This window comes from Condylura cristata, unplaced genomic scaffold (assembly GCF_000260355.1).
Source record: "Condylura cristata isolate star-nosed mole 26May11 unplaced genomic scaffold, ConCri1.0 scaffold00024, whole genome shotgun sequence".
NCBI classification, from domain to species: domain Eukaryota; kingdom Metazoa; phylum Chordata; class Mammalia; order Eulipotyphla; family Talpidae; genus Condylura; species Condylura cristata.
Window position 1 is genome coordinate 31,300,990 of NW_004567125.1, and position 19,237 is coordinate 31,320,226.

At 43.5% G+C, this 19,237-nt stretch overlaps 1 protein-coding gene across 1 annotated transcript; it reads left to right on the forward strand.

Annotated features, from left to right (window-relative positions):
- Positions 1 to 10,016, forward strand: SMIM7 (small integral membrane protein 7). The gene is made up of 5 exons (XM_004688196.2): positions 1 to 79; positions 160 to 201; positions 678 to 730; positions 4,465 to 4,555; positions 9,388 to 10,016. The coding sequence occupies exons 1-5, from the start codon at positions 54 to 56 to the stop codon at positions 9,401 to 9,403; spliced, it is 228 nt and encodes a 75-aa protein (XP_004688253.2). The 5' UTR covers positions 1 to 53; the 3' UTR covers positions 9,404 to 10,016.
- Positions 10,017 to 19,237: the final 9,221 nt, after the last annotated feature.

The following is a 19,237-nucleotide window of genomic DNA, read 5'->3' on the forward strand; positions in this document are numbered from 1 at the left end:
CGCCCTTCCTGGGACTTCCGCTTCCGGTGCTGACGGACGTTTCGGGCGTAACGATGATCGGGGACATCCTGCTGTTCGGGTAATTAGGGGTACCAGAGGCTGGGACGAGAGGGTTCGACGGTGGGGGGCGACCCAGGTAACCACATTCTGCCTTTCCAGGACGCTGCTGATGAATGCCGGGGCGGTACTCAACTTTAAGCTGTGAGTAGGCCGCGCCCGACCGCGTCTCCACCCGGGGGCCCCGTAGGCCCGCCCCCGCGAGCGTGAGCCCGCCCCCCGCCGCAGGCCCCTCCCTGGCCCCGCCTCTAACACGTTCCGTCCTCCCACCCCCTTGTCCTACGTCATAGGAATTTAAATCGCGATTCTCATTTTCCACGGAGTTCCTCTGCTTGCGGCGAGCCTGAGTCCCACCCCCCAAGAAATTCCTAACCCCACCTCGCAGCTCCAGTTTCGGCTGTCTTGGGCCATCCTGTCCTCCCTTTCTGCGGGCTTGGCTGTGATAGACGGGGCAGGTGGTGGCCCAGAGAGGGGCATTGAACTGCCCGAAGTCACACAGCAGTTCAGTGGCAGAGCTATATAGTTGAAGCTGAGAGTTCACGGCTCCCTGAGTTGAGGGTCGGGGCGACAAGACTGAGTGGTTTTTATTGAAAGTGAATGCTGTTTGTTCCTCTTTGTAGGAAAAAGAAGGACACTCAGGGCTTTGGGGAGGAATCAAGGGAGCCCAGCACAGGTAAGACCTGCTTTCTGGACTCTGGGATTGGTCCAGTTCAGAGAGGATAATGCACTCAGCAGTTGTCTTTTTGACTGTGCATTTGTGTCTGTGCACATGTGTGCGTTATGAGTCTGAGGATATGTCATTCCTTCTGCCCACCTCTCTTCCCTTCTCCTACCAGCCCTCCCCAATAGATAATACTACTGCTTACAATTATTATTTTCCCTTATGTATGGTATCATCTGGCTAAAACGGTGCCTTACACTTGACCACATGCTACCAAGAAAAGGGCTGGACTTGTTTGGGCTCATCCTTGCGTCTCTGCACTGCCAGAACTCTAATACAAGTGAGTGAATGAGTTGAATGAGTGAGTGGCATCTGTTGATGCTCCAGAGTTTATGGTCTGTATCTCATCCCAGCACCAACCTCCTCATTTTTGTATCCCCTCACTGGCTGACCTCTTGAGGCTCTGTGATGTGTGATTTCTGTTGAATTTATTCATGTGATTATTTGGAATCTAATGGGACCTGTAAATGACTAGTATACTTTCAGTCATTCACCAACCAATGAATGAATTGGCTATGGGCTGGCCACTGTGCTGGATCCTGTGGATACCACTAAGAACTTGGCAGATAAGATCTCTGCCTTGTGAGTTGTACTGCCATGGGATGGGCCATACAGTACAGGAAGAGATGTTTGATGAGGTGGTGGTTGGATTGCTGTCCAGGCTGGACTATGTAGAGGAAGGTGCTCTGAGGAAGTGGTGTTGTAGCGAAGGTGGTGAGAGCTGTGAGGGATGCATGAGGATGACAGCAGCAGTTTGCATAACAGTTCCCTACCTCTTTATTGGGGGCTGTGCTGGTGACTATGTTATTAGTTGCTTCCTGTGGTTATTTCATTCCACCTCCACCCCTAAAAGTTTAGGGGCCTTTTCGCATTGACACATGAGGAAGTTGAATTTCAGACATGTGGCTAAACTCGCTTAAGGCCACACAGCAAGTCAGTGACAGCATCACTATGGAAACTTTGATTTCTCTGATCCTAGAGATCATACTCTTAATCATCATTAGGCATTCGGTCTGTTGATTCATTCATATGTTTATTCAGCAGCTTACCCTCTCTGTGGGAGCATGTACTAGGCCCCACTTACCCTCTCTGTGGAGCATGTACGAGGCCCCAGGACTGCTATCTACAAATCTGAATAGGAGATATGGTAGGAGGTTGGGCATGAAATGGTAGGGTCATAATGATAGAGATGACCAAAATGGTGGTTGTGCCCTGACCTGGGCCTCTCTGGCTTGCATATTCTCCCTGGAGACTCCTTCCAGTCACAGTTCTGTACCTGCTGTCTGTTACAACCTTTCCTTCTGTCTGCTGCTGGCTCCTAATACTGTAGTGGCTGTGGTTGTTGAGCATTCCTCACATGTGGGCTCCATGCTAAGGTCTTCCCAGTCCCACGTCAACGTCACCCTCATTTATACAGTAGGATACTGGAGTGTAGACAGCTCAGAGATTGACCCAGGGCACATGTGTAGATGGACAGTAAACTCACCATTTATGTCAGAACTTTTACTTGCTCAGACACTTTTGACTCCACTTGCTAACCAGGTGTTAGGTGGGTCCCCCCCAGGATATGTTCCCAAGGTACTCTTGGGGGGCTAGTAATCACACATGTAGTGATGCTAGTATTTTCTTCCCTGTGAGCTCCTTAGAGCAGGAATACCTCTCTGATACCTCCCTGGGTCCCCTTGTATTTGGTGGCTATCAAGAATGAGTGGCCTTCACTCAGTACCTGTTGATGACAGGAGAGCCTGTTTTTGAGACCTAGGGCTCAAGAGATGGGCCTTGCTGAGTAGCACCTCTCAGATATCCTGGAGACAGTTCTGGCCTGATATTTTCAGACTGTCCTGGGTTAGTATTTAGCAAGTTGTACTACTTGAGACTGACTCCATAGGTTGGACGATATCAGACACCTAAGCCAGGTTTAGAAAGATAGTTAGGTCCCTCCCTGATGACACAAAGGGGTAAAGCTCAGTACCATTTACAGTCACTGTAGCAGGAGTTCCATCGCTGATCAGGGAGGTGACCCACATGGCAAACCGCTTCTGTCCCACCTGCTCCCCTTAGCACTGTATTTCAGTCAGTCTACCTGTTCTGTTTCCCACTTTGTCTCTGGTGAATCCTCTCAACCCGCCCTCCCCCCTGCACCTCTGAATTGTACCCCAGTTCTTGTATGCATAAATAAATCGATCTTTAAAAAAAAAATAGTGAGTGCACTTGGATGTGTAACTGAATCAGGTGGCTGTCACTTAAGGTTGCTGTGAAAGTTTCTGAGTTAATGTGTGATATTCCCTCCTTAGGAGACAGCCCCAGTCTATATACAGCTCCTTGGGTAGCGGCCTGTGGATCATCAAATCTGGACCCATACATATCATTCTGGAGGCCTGAAGGGGTGAGGGGGATGCTCAGAGGAAGGTTCTGTAACCCAGTTCTTTGGCATCTTAACATATCAGGCACTCTCTCTCTCACACACATACACACCCCTCCCATTCCCAGAGGTATTTTGGGTTTGATTCCAGAGCACTACAATAAAGCAAATGTCACAGTCAAGTGAGTTCTACAACTTTTTGTTTCACCAGCCTATAAAAATCATGTTTATATTATACTGGAGTCCATTAAGTATGCAATAGCATTATGTATAAAAAAATCTGCATATCTTAATTAAATATAACAGGCATGAAAAAGTATGTACTGCTGGAATAACAATCCCCAAAAATTTACTCAATGTGGATTGTCACAAACCTTCCATTGGTAAGAAATGCAGTATCTTCAAAGCACAATAAAGAAGAACGATAAAAGGAGGGTATGCCTATACCAAATTGCCTTCTCTTAGAGGATTTCTGTTCCTTGGCATTATAGGAGTTCAGAGTAAGCCATCATCAGAGCAAAGCTCCCAGGGTACTTGACTGAATTAGGATGCTTTTTCAGTTGCACACGTGGAAACCTAGTTCAGGGTCAAGCACATTGAAACTTGCAGGAGTGGATTGTCCTCAGCATACCTGGATCCAGCGTCCCATCCTGTGAGCCTCACCAGCTCTTTTTTTGTGTTAGTTTTACTGTCAGCCTGACTTACATTACCATGGAGGCCTCTACAGCAGGGGTTGCACATTTTTCTGTTAAGTGCTAGTTGTAATTTTTTTTAGACTTTGTGACTATGCAGTCTCTGATAGAACTTCATAGCTCAAGTAGCCATGGATAAAATAAGGATGAACAGGCATGGTTATTTTCCAATAAAATAACATGGTTATTTTCTATTACATTTGGATTTCATGTAATTTTGGTATCTCTCAAAATAGTCTGTTGCTTGTTTTCTTTAATCACTAAAAACCATTCCTAGCTTGCTGGTCATACTTATATGTGGCAGATGGCAGGGGCTGCCTTTGGCCCCAGCCTGTAGTGCGCCACCACTGCCCTAGAAGGTTGGGCTTCCAGCTCAGCAGGAAGCAGGAAGTTGTTGAGGCAGAAGTCCCAGGGCTGACTCTCACTGGGTTTACCTGCCCCTCCCCCCCCCCCCCCCCCCCAGCCTATCAGGCGGGAGGGTGAGGTCTGGTCTATCATCACCAGCCTGAGTGCTGGGGGTGGGGACTGGAAAGACTGAAAGGGAACCAGGGGCAGTGGGTGCAGGGTAGGCACAATATAGCTGTGAAATCAAAATATCAGTCATGCTATAAAGTTGCGTTCTGACTTTCCAGGGGACAACATCCGGGAGTTTTTACTGAGCCTCAGATACTTTCGAATCTTCATCGCGCTGTGGAATGTCTTCATGATGTTCTGCATGATTGTGTAAGTCTGACCTGCCCCTGCCCTTCCTTGTCACTCCCGCAGCAGCCTTCTCCAGATCAACCCATCACATGGTCATTATCTGACTTCTCAGTCTCAGCTATTGTGTGATGCATCATAGTAAGAACTGCCCAAGCTGGGGAGGAATTTGGGGTCTGCAGGGATTAAGCTGTGTTCTTATAGCCCAGGTGGAGCTCAGACTGGAACATGGGGTTCACATACCTGGTTCTGTCTGGCACCTCAGTAGGGGCTACCAGGAGGTTCCTTCCCGGAGCCCGTGGCCCTGTCACTTCTTGCCAGCATATCCTAGGCCTCTGCCAATGTTGAAACTGGCTGGAATGGTCAACTTGCTGCTGTGCCTTTCTCCCTTCCTGAAGAAAGCAGCAGAGGTGTATTTGGACCTTATTTCATTTTTATGCCAATTTTTCTATATTTAGACTAAGGAAATTAAATTAGATTGGTTCTCCTTCCAATGTCAGTGATAGAAGGTGGGCCTGGTGTTTTCAGCCATGCTGGGCCCATCTGCCTGTGCTTTCCCCAGAAAGGAAGAGAATAAAAGGTCAGTACTTCTGAATGACTGAGACACTGAATTTGGGGGTGCTGCGCTGTCCTTGTGCCATCCTAGCAGAGGAGATGATTCTAGAACTTTAGGTGCTTAGAGGAGGAGGGTTTCACTGTCCCAGTGGGGAAGGTTTCTGTGATGTATGTCCAGAGAGGCCCTTTTTTAAGAACTCAGATGAGGCCCAAGTACAAAGAGGTTCATGAAAAGACCAGGGAATTTGCAGGAAGTCTAACTGGAACTCCCATGAGGAGGTTGGCCTAGGTCAGAGATTAGCATGTTTTCCTTAAAAGGCAGACAGTAAGTAGTTCAAGCTTTACAAGCCAGGCTGACTATGGCGCAATTCCTCAACCTTGCTCTGTAATGCTAAAACAGTCACAGATGTGGGCATGGTTGTATGACAGTAAAACTCCAGTCACAAAACAAGCAGCAGGTAATCTGACCCTGGGGCTGTGGTGTGCTGACCCCTGACCCAGTAGTCATTCTGGAGTCAAAAATCCCCAGCCTGGGTGAAACCAAGTTAGACCACTGAGACTCAGCTCCCAGGAAACAAAATCAAGACTTGGGCTACTGACTGGTTGGCCTTAGGGAGCCAAGCTGGGTGGTCACAGAGCCTGAGTCTGCCCCCTGGTTACAGGCCAGCAGATGAGTAATGAGACAAGATATTCAGACAAGGTAGAATGATTAAAGTAGTTGTGCAAAAAAACCAAAAAAAACAATGTAGTTCACATGTCTGAGGGTCTTCACTGAACCGTTCTTTTAACTGGTACAGGTGTTAAAACCTTCATTACAAGATATTGGGGTGGTGGGCAAGTACTGAGAAAAAAAATCAAACCTTAAAGAAGGGTTTACAGGTAAATAGTGGAAGTAGGTCTTCATAATTCAATCTTTTTGTAGTATATTCAGAAGGTTGTATCATCTAGTTCCAGAACATTTTTATTACCTTGATGGGAAACTACATACCTATTAAGCAGTCACTTCCCATTCCTCCACTTCCTTACCTCTGGCAACTACTCATTGACTTTCTCTTTCTGGGTGTGCCTATTCTGGACATCTCATGGCAATGGAATCCTATATGGCCCTTTTTTTTTTTTTAAAGATTTATTTATTTATGCATACAGAGCTGGGGTACAGGCCAGAGGTGCAGGGGCAGTGAGAGGATTCACCAGAGACAGAGTGGAGAGCAGAACAGGCAGACTGATGAAGTACACTGCAGAGGGGGGCCGTGGGAGGGTTGGGAGAGGTCTGCTGTGCCATGTGTGTCACCTGGGTGGGGATCGAATTTGCCCTGAAGTGGCTGTAGCCAGCTTTGTAGTGCTGCACTTTAACCCTTTGTGCCACCAGGGAGGGCCATACATGGCCTTTTGTGTCTGATTTCTTTCATCCAACACTCCTTGGTGCTTCGATGTTGTAGTGCATATAGGTATTCTGTTCCCTCTTGAGGTGGAATAAATATTCCATTGTATAGATTGCAGTAGTTTAGAGGCCTCCCTGGTGGCCTAAGGGTTAAGTCTCAGCTCTACCACTGGGAAACCTACCACAAAGACCTGAGTTCAAACCCTGATCAGGGAGCTGACCCATATGGTGCAGCAGACTTCTCCTGTCTTATGTGCTGCTCCGGTCAGCAGTATATTTCAGTTAATCTGTCTCATCCCCCACACTTCTGACTGTACCTCAGTTCCTCTATGCAAAAATAAATATAATTAAAAAAAAAAGTAAAAAGGATTGTTTAAAATTTAAAAAGTTTAGATATGCCACAGTTTATCTACTCAACAGTTGATGGCTATTTGGGGTTTTCCATTTTTTGGCTAGTTGAGTAATGCTGATATGAATATTTGTATATAGGTTTTTGCAGACCTAAGTTTTGCATTCTCTTTGGTATATGCCTGTCAGTGAAATTGTTGGGTCACAGGTAACTTTGTATTTATATTTAGCCTTTTGAGAAATTACCAGAGGGTTTTCCAAAGTAGCTATAGCAGTTTTCTTTCCCAGCAGCAGTGTATGATGGTCCCAAGCATCATTGTGTGTCTTTCATCATTGTCATTGTGTGTCTTTCTGACTATAGTTGTGCTAATGAATGCGAAGGTTCTGACTTAACGATTGCCTGGCAGATAATGATGTTGAGCATCGTTTCATGTGCTTGTTAGCCATTTTTGTATCATTGTGGGAATTACCTCTATACTGAACCTTGCCCATACATACAGCCCTTTGATTCAGTGTTTTTGCAGTCTTCAGGTAGATACCTAAGAGTGAAATTGCTGGATTATGTTAGTAATTCTAGTTTTAATATTTTGAGAAGCTTCTGTATTGTTTCTTATAGAGGGTAGACTAGTTCACCTTCCCACCATAGTATATGAGTTCCTGTTTTTTGCACAACCTCACCTTGTTTCTGGTCTTTTTGATATGGGCTATTCTCATGGGTGTGAGCTGTTATCTCATTGTGGTTTTGATTTGCATTTCCTGATAATAAGTGATGATGAACATTTTTCATGTGCCTGTTGGCCATCTGTCTATCTTCTTTGGAAAAGTATCTATTTAACTTTTTTGTCCACTTTTTGGGGGGAGGGGTCTTTGTTTTTATTTATTTTCACATCATTCTTCATTTTGTGCATTTATTCATTTCGGTAGTAATCCCCATGGACTTCCCACCACCACTTTACGCATGTGCCATCACCATAGTCCTGTGCGCTCTCCCCTTCCCAGTTTTGATCCTGTTCTCCTCTCCTCAGTGTCTCTGGTTCATACTTATTCATTATTTTTCTTTTTTTGAAGACTTATTTTTTATACATACAGAACTGGGGTATAGGCCAGAGGTGCAGGGGTGGTTAGAGGATTCATCAGAAACAGAGTGGGAAGCAGAACAGGCAAACTGATGAAGTACACTGCTGAGGGGAGCAGTGGGCGGGTCAGGAGAGGTCTGCTGCGCCATGTGGTCACCTCCAAGACCAGGGATCGAACTCATGCTGAAGTGGCTTTAGCTTGTTAGTGTTGTGCTTTAACCCGCTGTGCCACCAGGCAGGGCCCTATTTTTAATTTTTACTTTATTACAATTGCTTTTTTTTTTTTAACCCCCAATCTCTTATGCTCCTGCTATCAGTGATACCATCTGATATTTTTCTTTTTCTTTCTGGCTTATTTCACTAAACTTTCCAGCTCTATCCTGGTTGCTTGCCCATTTTTTGATTGGGTCATTTTCTTGTTGTTGAGTTGTATGAAGACTTTATAGATCTTGGCAATTAATCCCTGGTTGGATGTGATATACAAGTATTTTCTCCCATCCAGTAGGGTGTCTTTGTTTTAATGAATTTCTTTCACTGTGTATTTTTGCTTTTGTTCTCCTGTCCATTAACAGTTAAATCACCAAAGACATCACTGATGCCCCTGTTGGTGACCTGTTTTGTTTTTGTATTTTTCTTCTGTATACTTAGGGTTTCAGGTGTTAAACCCAAATCATTTTGAAATTAATTTTCATGTGTGGTATGAGATCGTGGTCTGGCTTGATTTGTTTGTCCCACACTTTACTGATAGTTAATTTATGACAAAGGAGCCAAAAGTATCAAAGAAGAATCTTTTTAATAAATGGTATTAATAAAAGGTATTAATACCATTAATAAAAGGTATCAATACCATTTATTAAAAAGATTCTTCTTTGATACTTTTGGCTCCTTTGTCATAAATTAACTATCAGTAAAGTGTGGGACTCACAGTTCTACTCTATTGATCTGTGCATCTACTTTTATTCTAGTACCATACTGCTTTTAATTACTTTTGCTTTGTAGTGTAATTTGAAGTCTGGGAACATTACTAGGATTTACTTTGGAGACCTGTTTTTTTGGTCAGGGTTGCTTTGACTCTTTGGGATCTTTTGTGGTTCTTTCCCAGATTTTCTTCATGAACAGAGTTAAGTCAAATCATTTGTTTGCTCAGAGGCTTTTTTTTAATTTGTGAAGGATGCCACTGGCTTACAGTAGTAGAAAAAAAGGCTAAAATGTTACACATTTTTATGAAGTAAAATTTTTTCCTGGTACTTCTTAAGCTCCTTTTGTTTTTGTCTTTGTTTCTATTGATTTTTTTTCCTTTTTATAGCCACCTTTAAAAAAGTTTTAAGCATACTGATCTGCAATGATAAGTGTACCCACATTCTGGTGTAACAGAAGAACTCAAAATATATGTAAAGTAATCGTAATAGTGGTAGCATGAAGTCTTTTTTAATGCTCTCAGAGTATTAGCTTCCCACCCTCATGGACGTTTCTGCTGTCTGACTTTTCTATTCTAGGCTATTTGGCTCCTGAGCTGCAGATGTGGATCCTGGAACACACCTTCTCAGATGTCAAGTCTCTGTTCCTCCATCCCTGGTGACTTTAAGAATGTTTTTAACTGGAAAACCAGTGACCTTCCCAGAAAGCCCAAGCTTGTGGTGGGTGGAAAATGTTTACCAAGATGCACATGGCCTCCCAGCCATGTCACTGTTTTCTTTTTAAAGATACTTTTGCTTTAGCCTCAGCATTGAAATGCTGTCTCCTTAAGTTGTTTTGGGGTTTACTAGAGGGCTGTGAAGATACTGCCTTCGCAGATAAAAGGACATGCCTAGAGTGTTTCATTGAGTTGGAGTCTCTTTTCTATCAGACTTCTACACGAAACCTGTTTCTGGATATTTCTGGGTTTATTTTGAAGAACCATCCTTTTGGTTTGAATTATACAGATGTTTAAAAACCATTTCTTCCCCATCCCTACAGACTCTGCTCAGCCTGTGGGTGCCAATGAGGTTGCCCCAGGACTTTCAAGGGTGAAAAATGACCGGTTCCCACTGAAGATGAGTGCAGAACCACTGGTGGGGTGGATGGCTAATATGAGAAATTTTGCTTTGAAGTTCTCTGTTAAATAAAGTAGCTTTTGAGACCTTTATTATTGTACAGTTGATAGAATGAGAGTGATTTCGTGGTGATATTGGGATCAAATTTGAAAAGTTGGGTTTGTGGGTCTGCTTTTCAAGTGGAGGATCTCAAGATTGAAAACAATGAGTGTCATTCAAGGTAATAGTGTTTTTCATAGAAATTCTCTTTGAAAGGGAATGCTTGGTTTAATTATCAAGATGGAATGACCACTGGCTGGTTGTACCCAGATCCCAAGGGTATTTGGTTGGTTGGTTTGTTATGGTATTTGAAATCTTGACCTGTAGGTAAACCTATGGGAGAAAAAAGTAAATATGAAGACTTTTCTAACTAAATACACTGAAAATAAAGCCCATTTCTTAAAAATGGACCTTTTGTTTATATATTTTTTTAACCAAGATGTTGATTTTCAACTTGAATCGTTCTGAATTACACTGTGGGGAACACCTTGGATTTACTTTGGAGGCTGTGAATACGTCAGAAATGCAGCAATGTTGGATATTCCTTTTTGGATTTCATTCAAAAAGGTCAAGTGGGATTTGGGCAAATATGACTTTGACTGGTTGTACTGGAAGTATTAAAAGAGCCAGTTACAGTGATTGGGACTTCGCCAGATCAGAGTCAAGTCCTCTGGTACTGCTACTCAGCTACCATCATTCTCCTTTGCTGCTTCTATAGCTTATTCACATGATGTGTAAGTGATGGCATGTCTACTGGTCAGAGCTACTTTGCCTAGGTCCTTGTCAACTAGAACCAAACTGCCAAGATGTTGGCTGCTCAGGCTCATACATGCAAGTAGTGTGAAGAAGTTGTGCAGCCTTCTTCAGACCGCCCTGAGGTCTCAGTGAGGCAAGACGTTTGAGTGTGATGGGGCTGGTTCGAGCTCTGAGAACAGAATGCAGCATTGAGGTTTTATGTCAATAGTTAGATTTTTCTGCAGAGAACTACTATCTCAATCTTAAGTTCTTATAAGCAGGGACCTTTGGGGGTACACATTAGAGGCTGGTGGACCTTTTTAAACTTGTAGCTCATGGGCATGTGTTTTTGGGAAGCTTTTAATAAGCCCTGTTGGCACCAGAGGTGATGGAATTCTTGATTTTTTTGAGTGTGTGGTGTGTTTGGCATTTAAGCACTTATGTCCTGGGTCACTTAGATGTGGGTTCAGATCTCATCTCCTTGCCTTGCTGGTGGAACTGTGGTGGGTTGCTTCCCCTCTGCACACTTCAGATTGCATGCATCTTAAGTGGCATGAGTCATGCCTGGGGTCATTGCTCCATGCCTGGGGGTATCCTCTTCTCGCTGACATTTTTTCTTGCCACTAACTCACACGCTGTGAAAGCTGTCATGGCATTTAAAATAACTGGAAACAGTTTCCAGCATGGATAACCTTTTCCTACTTCTTTCCTTTTCAGCATTCCCTTTACCTGTTTGCACTACATGTTCTGATAGTGGATAAGGCAGTTTGGGCTCTGTGATCTTCATTTCAGCGTCATAGCCTTTGTATTTTCTGGGCTGCCAGAGCGCTTTCATGGTTCGCCTTTTAATCCTGTGTGGCACCAATAAATGTTTCTTTGACCTTGGCCCTGTGGCTGGGCTGAGCTTGTACGTTATAAATGCAGCTGTTGCCAGCATTGTAACTTTTGCTGGTTTCCCTCAAGGAGTACCTGGGAAAGCTACATCTTACATCACTCTTGTGGCTTGTGGTTTTAACTCATTTTACTAAGTCTCTTACTACCAATGCAGGTTTGTTTTAGAAAAATTAGAAAATGCAGTTTTGTTTTCAGGGAAAAAGCCATCCTGTACCTCATAAAGCTTTCCTCTTGGTGCACATCTTTCTCTTTCTGTGTGCACATGCACTGGCACATGCACTGGGTATGGTACTTACATTGTCTTTACACACAGTATTTTTTTTTTAAATCTTCTAATCAGCTTTTTTCATCTGATAATGACGGTATTTCTATATTTTTTCCTGAACTGCCTTTGTTTAATAACTGCAAATAAGCCATGGTAAGGCGGTATCAAATTAAGTTAGTCTTTCATTTGTTTTGTCTCCTCTTTTTGACTACTATAAATAACATAATGATGAACGGCTCATTATGTCATACCTAATGATTTCTGTGTGTGGGGGGGTCACTTTTTTTTTTCTTAAGATTTATTTATTTATGCATACAGAACTGGGGTACAGGCCAGAGGTGCAGAAACAGTGAGAGGATTCATCAGAGACAGAGTGGGGAGCAGAACAGGCTGACTGATGAAGTACACTGCTGAGGGGAGCAGGGGGTGGGTCAGGAGAGGTCTGCCGCGCCATGTGGGTCACCTCTGGGGTGGGGATCGAACTCATGCTGAAGTGGCTTTAGCTTCTTAGTGCTGTGCTTTAACCCGCTGTGCCACCAGGGAGGGCCCGGGGATTCACTTTTAAAAAGAGATCTTCCTTGACAGCTTTAGCATAAGAACCCCAAAGAGAAATGAATCTTGTGCAATTTAGATCCTTGTACTTTACTACTTCCTTTTTGTTTGTTCCTTTGTAATTATATATGTTTATACATACACTGAAAAATGTGGTTCTAGATTCCCATCAGTTTTGACTAGGAACAGTGTGAGGGAGTTAGGCCACTTCAGTTTTATCCTGTGAATGAGGACAAAGTTTTCAGCTCTGCCCAGATGACTGTTTCTCTGTGTAAGTGACAGCAGTTGATATATCACCAGTTGACTTTCCACTTTGGCTGTAACTACCATCTAGGTAATAAGTGCCCACAACTGTTCGCCCTTGAGCAGTTTCAGTGAAGTGGCTGCCCAGGCAAAAAGTCACATAAAGAACAAAAAGAAGACCGAGTTTGTAGCAACCTGCCCCAAAACCTTTGCTTTGGGGTTCATGAAACTCCCCTTTGCTTGTTCTGTCCTTGCTGTATCAAAAAGTAGAGCCCATCCCTGCCCTGGTTTCTCATTGTACTTCAGTTCCAGATGTTGTAGCACGAAGTTGAAAGCTATGCCCTCGCCTCCCTGGTGGCGCAGTGGGTTAAGCAGCTATGAGGCTATTGGCAGTTATTACAGCAAGAGTTTGATCCCTAGCCAGGGAGCTTGCCCACATGGCACAGCAGACATCTCCTATCTCACCTGCTGCTCCCCTCAGCAGTGTATTTTAGTAGATTTGCATGTTCTGCTCCCCACGCTGTCTCTGGTGAATCCTTTTGCCACCCCCCTATGCCCCCCCACCACATACACACCTTTGGCCTGCATTCCAGCGCTTATATACATAAATCAATCTTTAAAAAGAAAAAAAAGAATAAGAAAGAAGGCCCTCCCTGGTGGTGCAGTGGGTTAAAGCACAGCACTGTGAAGCTATCCAGACCCACTGCAGAGAGTTTAATTCCTGGCCAGGGACCTGATTCACATGGCACAGCAGACTTTTGACACTCCCCTGCTCCCCTCAGCAGTGTATTTCAGTCCACCTGCCTGTTCTGCTCCCCACTCTGTCTCTGGTGAATCCGCTTACCCTCCACACCTTTGGCCTGTGCCGCAGTTTTTGTATGCATGCATAAATACATACATCTTTTTTTTTTTTTTTAAAGAAAACAAGCAAGCTATGCCCTGCCAGCCTAGTTCAGCCCACTTCCTGTTTTGATTAATAAAGTTTGAATGGCACTCAGACATTCCCCCTTTTAGAACATATTGCCTATCATTACTTTGACTGCATTCATGCCATTGCAACAGAGGTTCTAAAGCTGAGAATATTGCCTATCTTGTCCATTATATGAAAAATTTGCTGACCCTAGAGCTAGGGGGTGGTGGAGGACCCCAAGGTGCTCCTCCCTGCAGAACTACCTAGGTAGAACCACTCTGTACCTTGTAATCTGGATTGTAACAAAGACATTTGCAAACATGTTTTTCAAACTTGCTGAAAATAGAGCTGGTCATTTTCAAGTGATGGTTAATAGACCAAACCTAATTTCATTTCTCTGGATAGTTAGGGGCATCATCCCTCCTGGGCTCCTGAGATTCTTCCTCTGGGTAGCAGCGATGTCTTAATGAGATCAGCTCTCATCTGAAGTGGTTAGATTTGAAAAGCCAGCCAGGCTGTCATTAGCAAGGCATTTCCTTTTCATTTTCAACCATTTCATTATCTCCTTCTTAACCAAACTTGAATTTATGAAATATTTGACAATTCTCCTTGATGTTTTCCTGCGTTTATGAAAAACATCCGAGGTTTGTGTATAAAACAAAAGACACTTTCTTTTAAAAGATGTAAATCCTACTTTGGGGATTTGTTTTCCCTATTCCCTTGATTTTCATTATTATGCAGAGAAAGCCCTTGATCCATTCTGAGCCCCTCTCTAGCACTTGAGAGTTCTTTGAAATGAGAGTTTGGTAATAGCAAGTGTTCCTGGATGAGAACTCTGCAAAGAGTCTGTAGCAAATTGGAAATTCAAAATCCACATATTTCAATTAAAAAAAAAAAACACAAGAGCTAGTCCAAGGTACAGCTCTCTGTGACTTTCTTTTCAACACAGGGGTCCTTTTGGGTTAGAAAAGGGATCAACAAACTGCCCCCACATTTGGCCTATCTAAGACAGCCCCATGAGATAGAATGACTTGTATATTGTTAAATGGTTGAAGATCAAGAAGGAAATTTAGGGCTTTTTTTTTTTTTTTTTAACATGGGTATAGGCCAGAGGTGTGAGGGTTGAGAGGATTCATCAGAGACAGACTAGGTGGATTTACTGAAATATACTGGTAAGGACAGCAACAGCCAAGATAGGAGAGGTCTGCTGTGCCATATATGTGTTAGCCCTCTGTCTGGGAACTAAGGCTGAGCTTAGGCAGTAATTGTCATAGTGATGAGACTTAACCCTACACCACTCACCATGGAGGCCAAATTCTATTTTCTTACCCACAAATCAGCTTCACTGGAATGCTTCCACTCCTGTTTGATTATGTATTGATGACCACTTCTGAGCTACAAGGACAGAATTGAGTCCTTTTGACAGAGACCATCTGGCCTGCAGAGCTGAACACATTTACCATCTGACCCCTTTGGAAAACTTTGCAAAGTTTTTGCTGAACTTTGTTCAGCAGCTCTCTTGAACAAGCTGAAAAAAAAAAAAAAGATGCATTTGATATTTGATCTGGTGGATCCTGTTCATCTTTGTTCAGTTCACCTTACTGATATTAAATGTGGACCACAGAGTATGGTGGAGCTACAGGAGCTGTTTTAGGGTGATTAAAGCTTCAGTACATCTAACTAGAGTTTACTGGGAAAATTGGGGGAGAGAGTGGAAAAAGCAGTTGTGACAGAAAGCAAGATGGAAGTCTCGGCCAGCTCGGTTCTGTCGTTTAGAGGGTGACACGGGGCAGCATCTCGATTTGTGCCTCCATGTCCTCATCTGTGATCCCTCACTGTGGGACAGTGAGGATAGGAGCCTTGACACTGGCCCCTAATTCACCTGACAGAGGGTGAGACACTCAGTACAGTGTCATATTACAGTTTTTTGATGGGGTTTTGTGAGGTGTAAATGAGGTCTTAGTCAACTTGGGCTATCACAACAAAATAGCACAGGCTGGGATTAATGACAGCTTTAACAACAGATACTTATTTCTCATAGTTTTGGGGCCTGGAAGCGTCAGCAGTGTTGGTTATTGGTGAGGGCTCTCTCCTTCGCTGCAGAGGGCTGCCTCTAGAGCATGGCTTTATGTGAGTACATGCGTCATGTCTCTCTTATGAGGGTCTCAGCCAACAAGTATCCACCCTTATGATGTTATTTAATCTGTTAGCTCCTTAAAGACCCCTTCTATAAATACAGCCACTGGGAGGTAGGAACTTAGAGGTGGGCACAATTTAGTGCATAACATACATTCAACGGTCTGGCCTGTTGAAGATAGTCCATAGCTATGAATTCATTTCCTTGGTTAATGGTGTGCCTTAAGCATTAAATATTAAAAAACACAAAAACCTCCATGTGGTCTAGGAAAATACCCTGGGAATTATTACAAAGGGTCTTAGTCTCCCGTAGTCCCATAGTAAAGCATTTGTGTGAAAGTAGATTGTAGCTTCAGCCATTGTTTCAGACTGTAACTTCTCCCATGAATCAGTCACGATGGGAGGTGGTCTTGGTGAAATGTGGCTCTCGTCATTAGATGGGCAGAGCTTGAGATTCTGCATTGGTAGTCTCCTCCAGGGATGCCCATGCTGCCCTGGACCAATAGTGCGGGCCTGTGTCGGCCATTCCTTCTCCAGTTTACAGAGGTGCCATCATCCTTGGTGTATGGCCCCTTCCTCCATCTTCCAGGAAACAATGGCTGGTTACGTCTTTTTATAATGATAACTCTCTCTGACTCTTCTAACCTCTTCTCTATTTTGGATGCTTGTGATTACCTTGGTAATCTGGAATACTTTTATCTCAGTGAAAGTAATGAGCAACATCATTACTTCCATCTGCAACCTTGATTCTCTTTGCTGTGTATCATAATTTATTTAGGCTTGGGAAATTAGCATGGGGCATCTTTGGGAGTGAGGGGGGCATTCAGCTGGACTCAGCCAGAATGCCCGTCACAGCCAGATAGTAACTCTTTTTGACTTTGTAGACTCCACAATCTCTTTCTCAACTATGCAACTCTCCCACTGTGAAGTGAGCACAGCCAGAGATGAGACACAATTTGACTAGGCTGTGTGATGCTTTTCTTTGGTCTTAAATGGAAAACTTCACGCATACAAAGGTAGACTAGTACAGAAGAGTTCTCACATACTTATCAAAGAGCAGTTCTTTACCTTTTTGTTTATACTTTGCTATATTGACTAATTTACCTATAATCAGAAAAGGACACACACACACACTCATAGTTAGAATATGCTGGAAAACTGAGAAAAGCCAACATTGTTTTGAGGTTTAAAGGAAAAATACGCAAACAGCTTATAGAAAATTCAGCTTTTTCTGCACTTGTCTTCCATGATTATGTCTGCGAGCCTGGAACATTGTCAGAAGTGGCAGCTCACGTGGGCTTGTGTGGGTCAGACCTTTTCATTAGAAAGACATCTGCTTGCTTCAAAGACCTCTCTTTGAAAAACTGTGGCAGTAACAGAATCTTGTCCAGGCTGTTGGGTTTTGACATGATTCTCTAGTTCTAAGATTTGCTTCAATTCAAATGGACGTAGTTGCCCAAATGAGATGGGGGGATATCCTGACCTTGGAGGAAGGGAAGTTAGGTATAGATAGATACCTGGTTTATCAACTTTGCAACAAAACTGTACTCTCACATGGGAGTTCATGGCCTTGGCCACATTCGACAGTGCACTGAAGATTCAAGAAAGGCGAGGAGGAATTTTGACGAATGGTGCACACACTTGTGCATATGTGTGACTGGGGGGAAGAAAGAGAATGAGTGACATGTGTGCACATGTAAGCATCCTGAGGCATGTGGTGCATATGTTGGTGTGTTATTGTTATATGTTGGTGTGTATACACGTCATGTTGTATGGACTTGTGTGTGCACATGTGGTTTGTAAGATTGTGCGTGAGGTGCACGTGGTACAGAATGTGCCCGTGTACAGTGTGCTGTGTGTGTTTCTGTGAGACGTGTTTATGGGCATTTGGCAGGTGGTACCCATTTGTGATGTGTGCTGGCAGGGTTGGGATTCTTTCTTGAACTGTACCTTTTACTGTGGGAACAGAAGTCATATACTTATTGTGCCAGAGCTTTATATTTGTCATCTCTGCCCTCTGGCATAAGCATAGTTCTCCAGAGTGCTGCCACCTTGCCTGTCTTCCCAATGAGAAAAGTGAGGTGGGTCCAGGGAAGTGTCTTGGCCACAGTCCCATGAGTCACTGGCAAGGCTGGTATGAAGTCCTGGTCCTGACCTCTTTCCATCCAGCACCACTGCTTCCCCTTCATTTGGCTGATACCCTTACCTGCTGATGCAGGTGGAGTGAATTTGTGTGAGGAAGGCATATGGTGTACCCAGTACATAGTAAGTCTCACTGTCAGTCTCATGGTAGGTCTCACAGCCTGTCTGAAACCCAGGGAATCAGATCCAATCCCCAGTCCAGATTTTTCCACTTGCCAGCTGCCCATCCAGCTGATGAAACGTCTGGGCTATGCCCTCTCATTGGGGAACAGTATTTCTGTAGCTAAACATACCATGGTGACACAGTCATACAAGACAGGACTATAAGGGTCCCAGACAAGCTTTGCCACCAGAAAGGTTTGTAGCAAGCTTAAAAGACTGAGATTTTAGTGCTTTGAGGTTTGGGGATGGTGTGGGGATGGTGCCCATCCCACCTTGTGTGTGTGTAGGAAATACTTTCAGAAGTGGTTTCCTCATCACTTTGCTTCCATGTTGGGGTCTAACAACTTCATCGGACAGTTTGGGGATCTTTTATTGTAGCTTCCATCTGTTCTGCCCTCGTTATGGTCTCGTATTTTTTCAGCACCAACTCCTGTCTGCTCTTTGGGGTGATGGCTTGTACCTGATTGGTCCAGGAGCTCTTTATACTACCTGGAGTCATCATCCAGCCCTAGAGCCAACCAGGTGACTTTGGTCCTCTAATGAGCAAGTACCAAGACATCTAGTTAGAGTTCTGTGGCTGATGTAAGTCCATTTGGGGATGGTGAGAAGTAATGTGCATGTGAGTGGCAGGTACAGTGTGTGACATATAGTATGTGGCAAGAAGCCCAAGGACTTAGGCCAGATGACATGAGAGACCTGTGAGTTTTTAGAACAGGTCGCAAAAAGATTCAAACCCTGTGTCAGAAAGAGCCACCTGTAGTATAAGAGACTAATCATGGCTGAAAGTCACAAAATTATAGTTCATTCCAGAGAAAGAGTAAAAGATTATCTTCTTTACTTCTGTAGGAACTTAAATGTTTATCAGATTTATTCACTAGAGAATTACAACAGTTGCTGATTTTGTTTCTTTGCTTCCTGAAACTAGTTGGGAACATATAGCAGCATTAAGCAAAATAGCTTCTAACCTAACAAAGGATTAAATCATTTATTGAATGATTAGGTCATCTGAACATTGCAAATGGGTTACTTGCTACTTCAAGTTTTTTGAGATCTTTTACAAAGAAAGCAGGAAGAATAATTCTGTGACTGCAAATTCAAAAGAGACAAAAATGTACTTTTACAATTTCTAAAATACATTAATTGCCTGGTCTGTGTTCTGAAGAATTAAATAGAGATTGATACATATCTCCTAGAAAAATCATGGAGAGTAGTGGAACAGTAAAGATTTCCTTTGT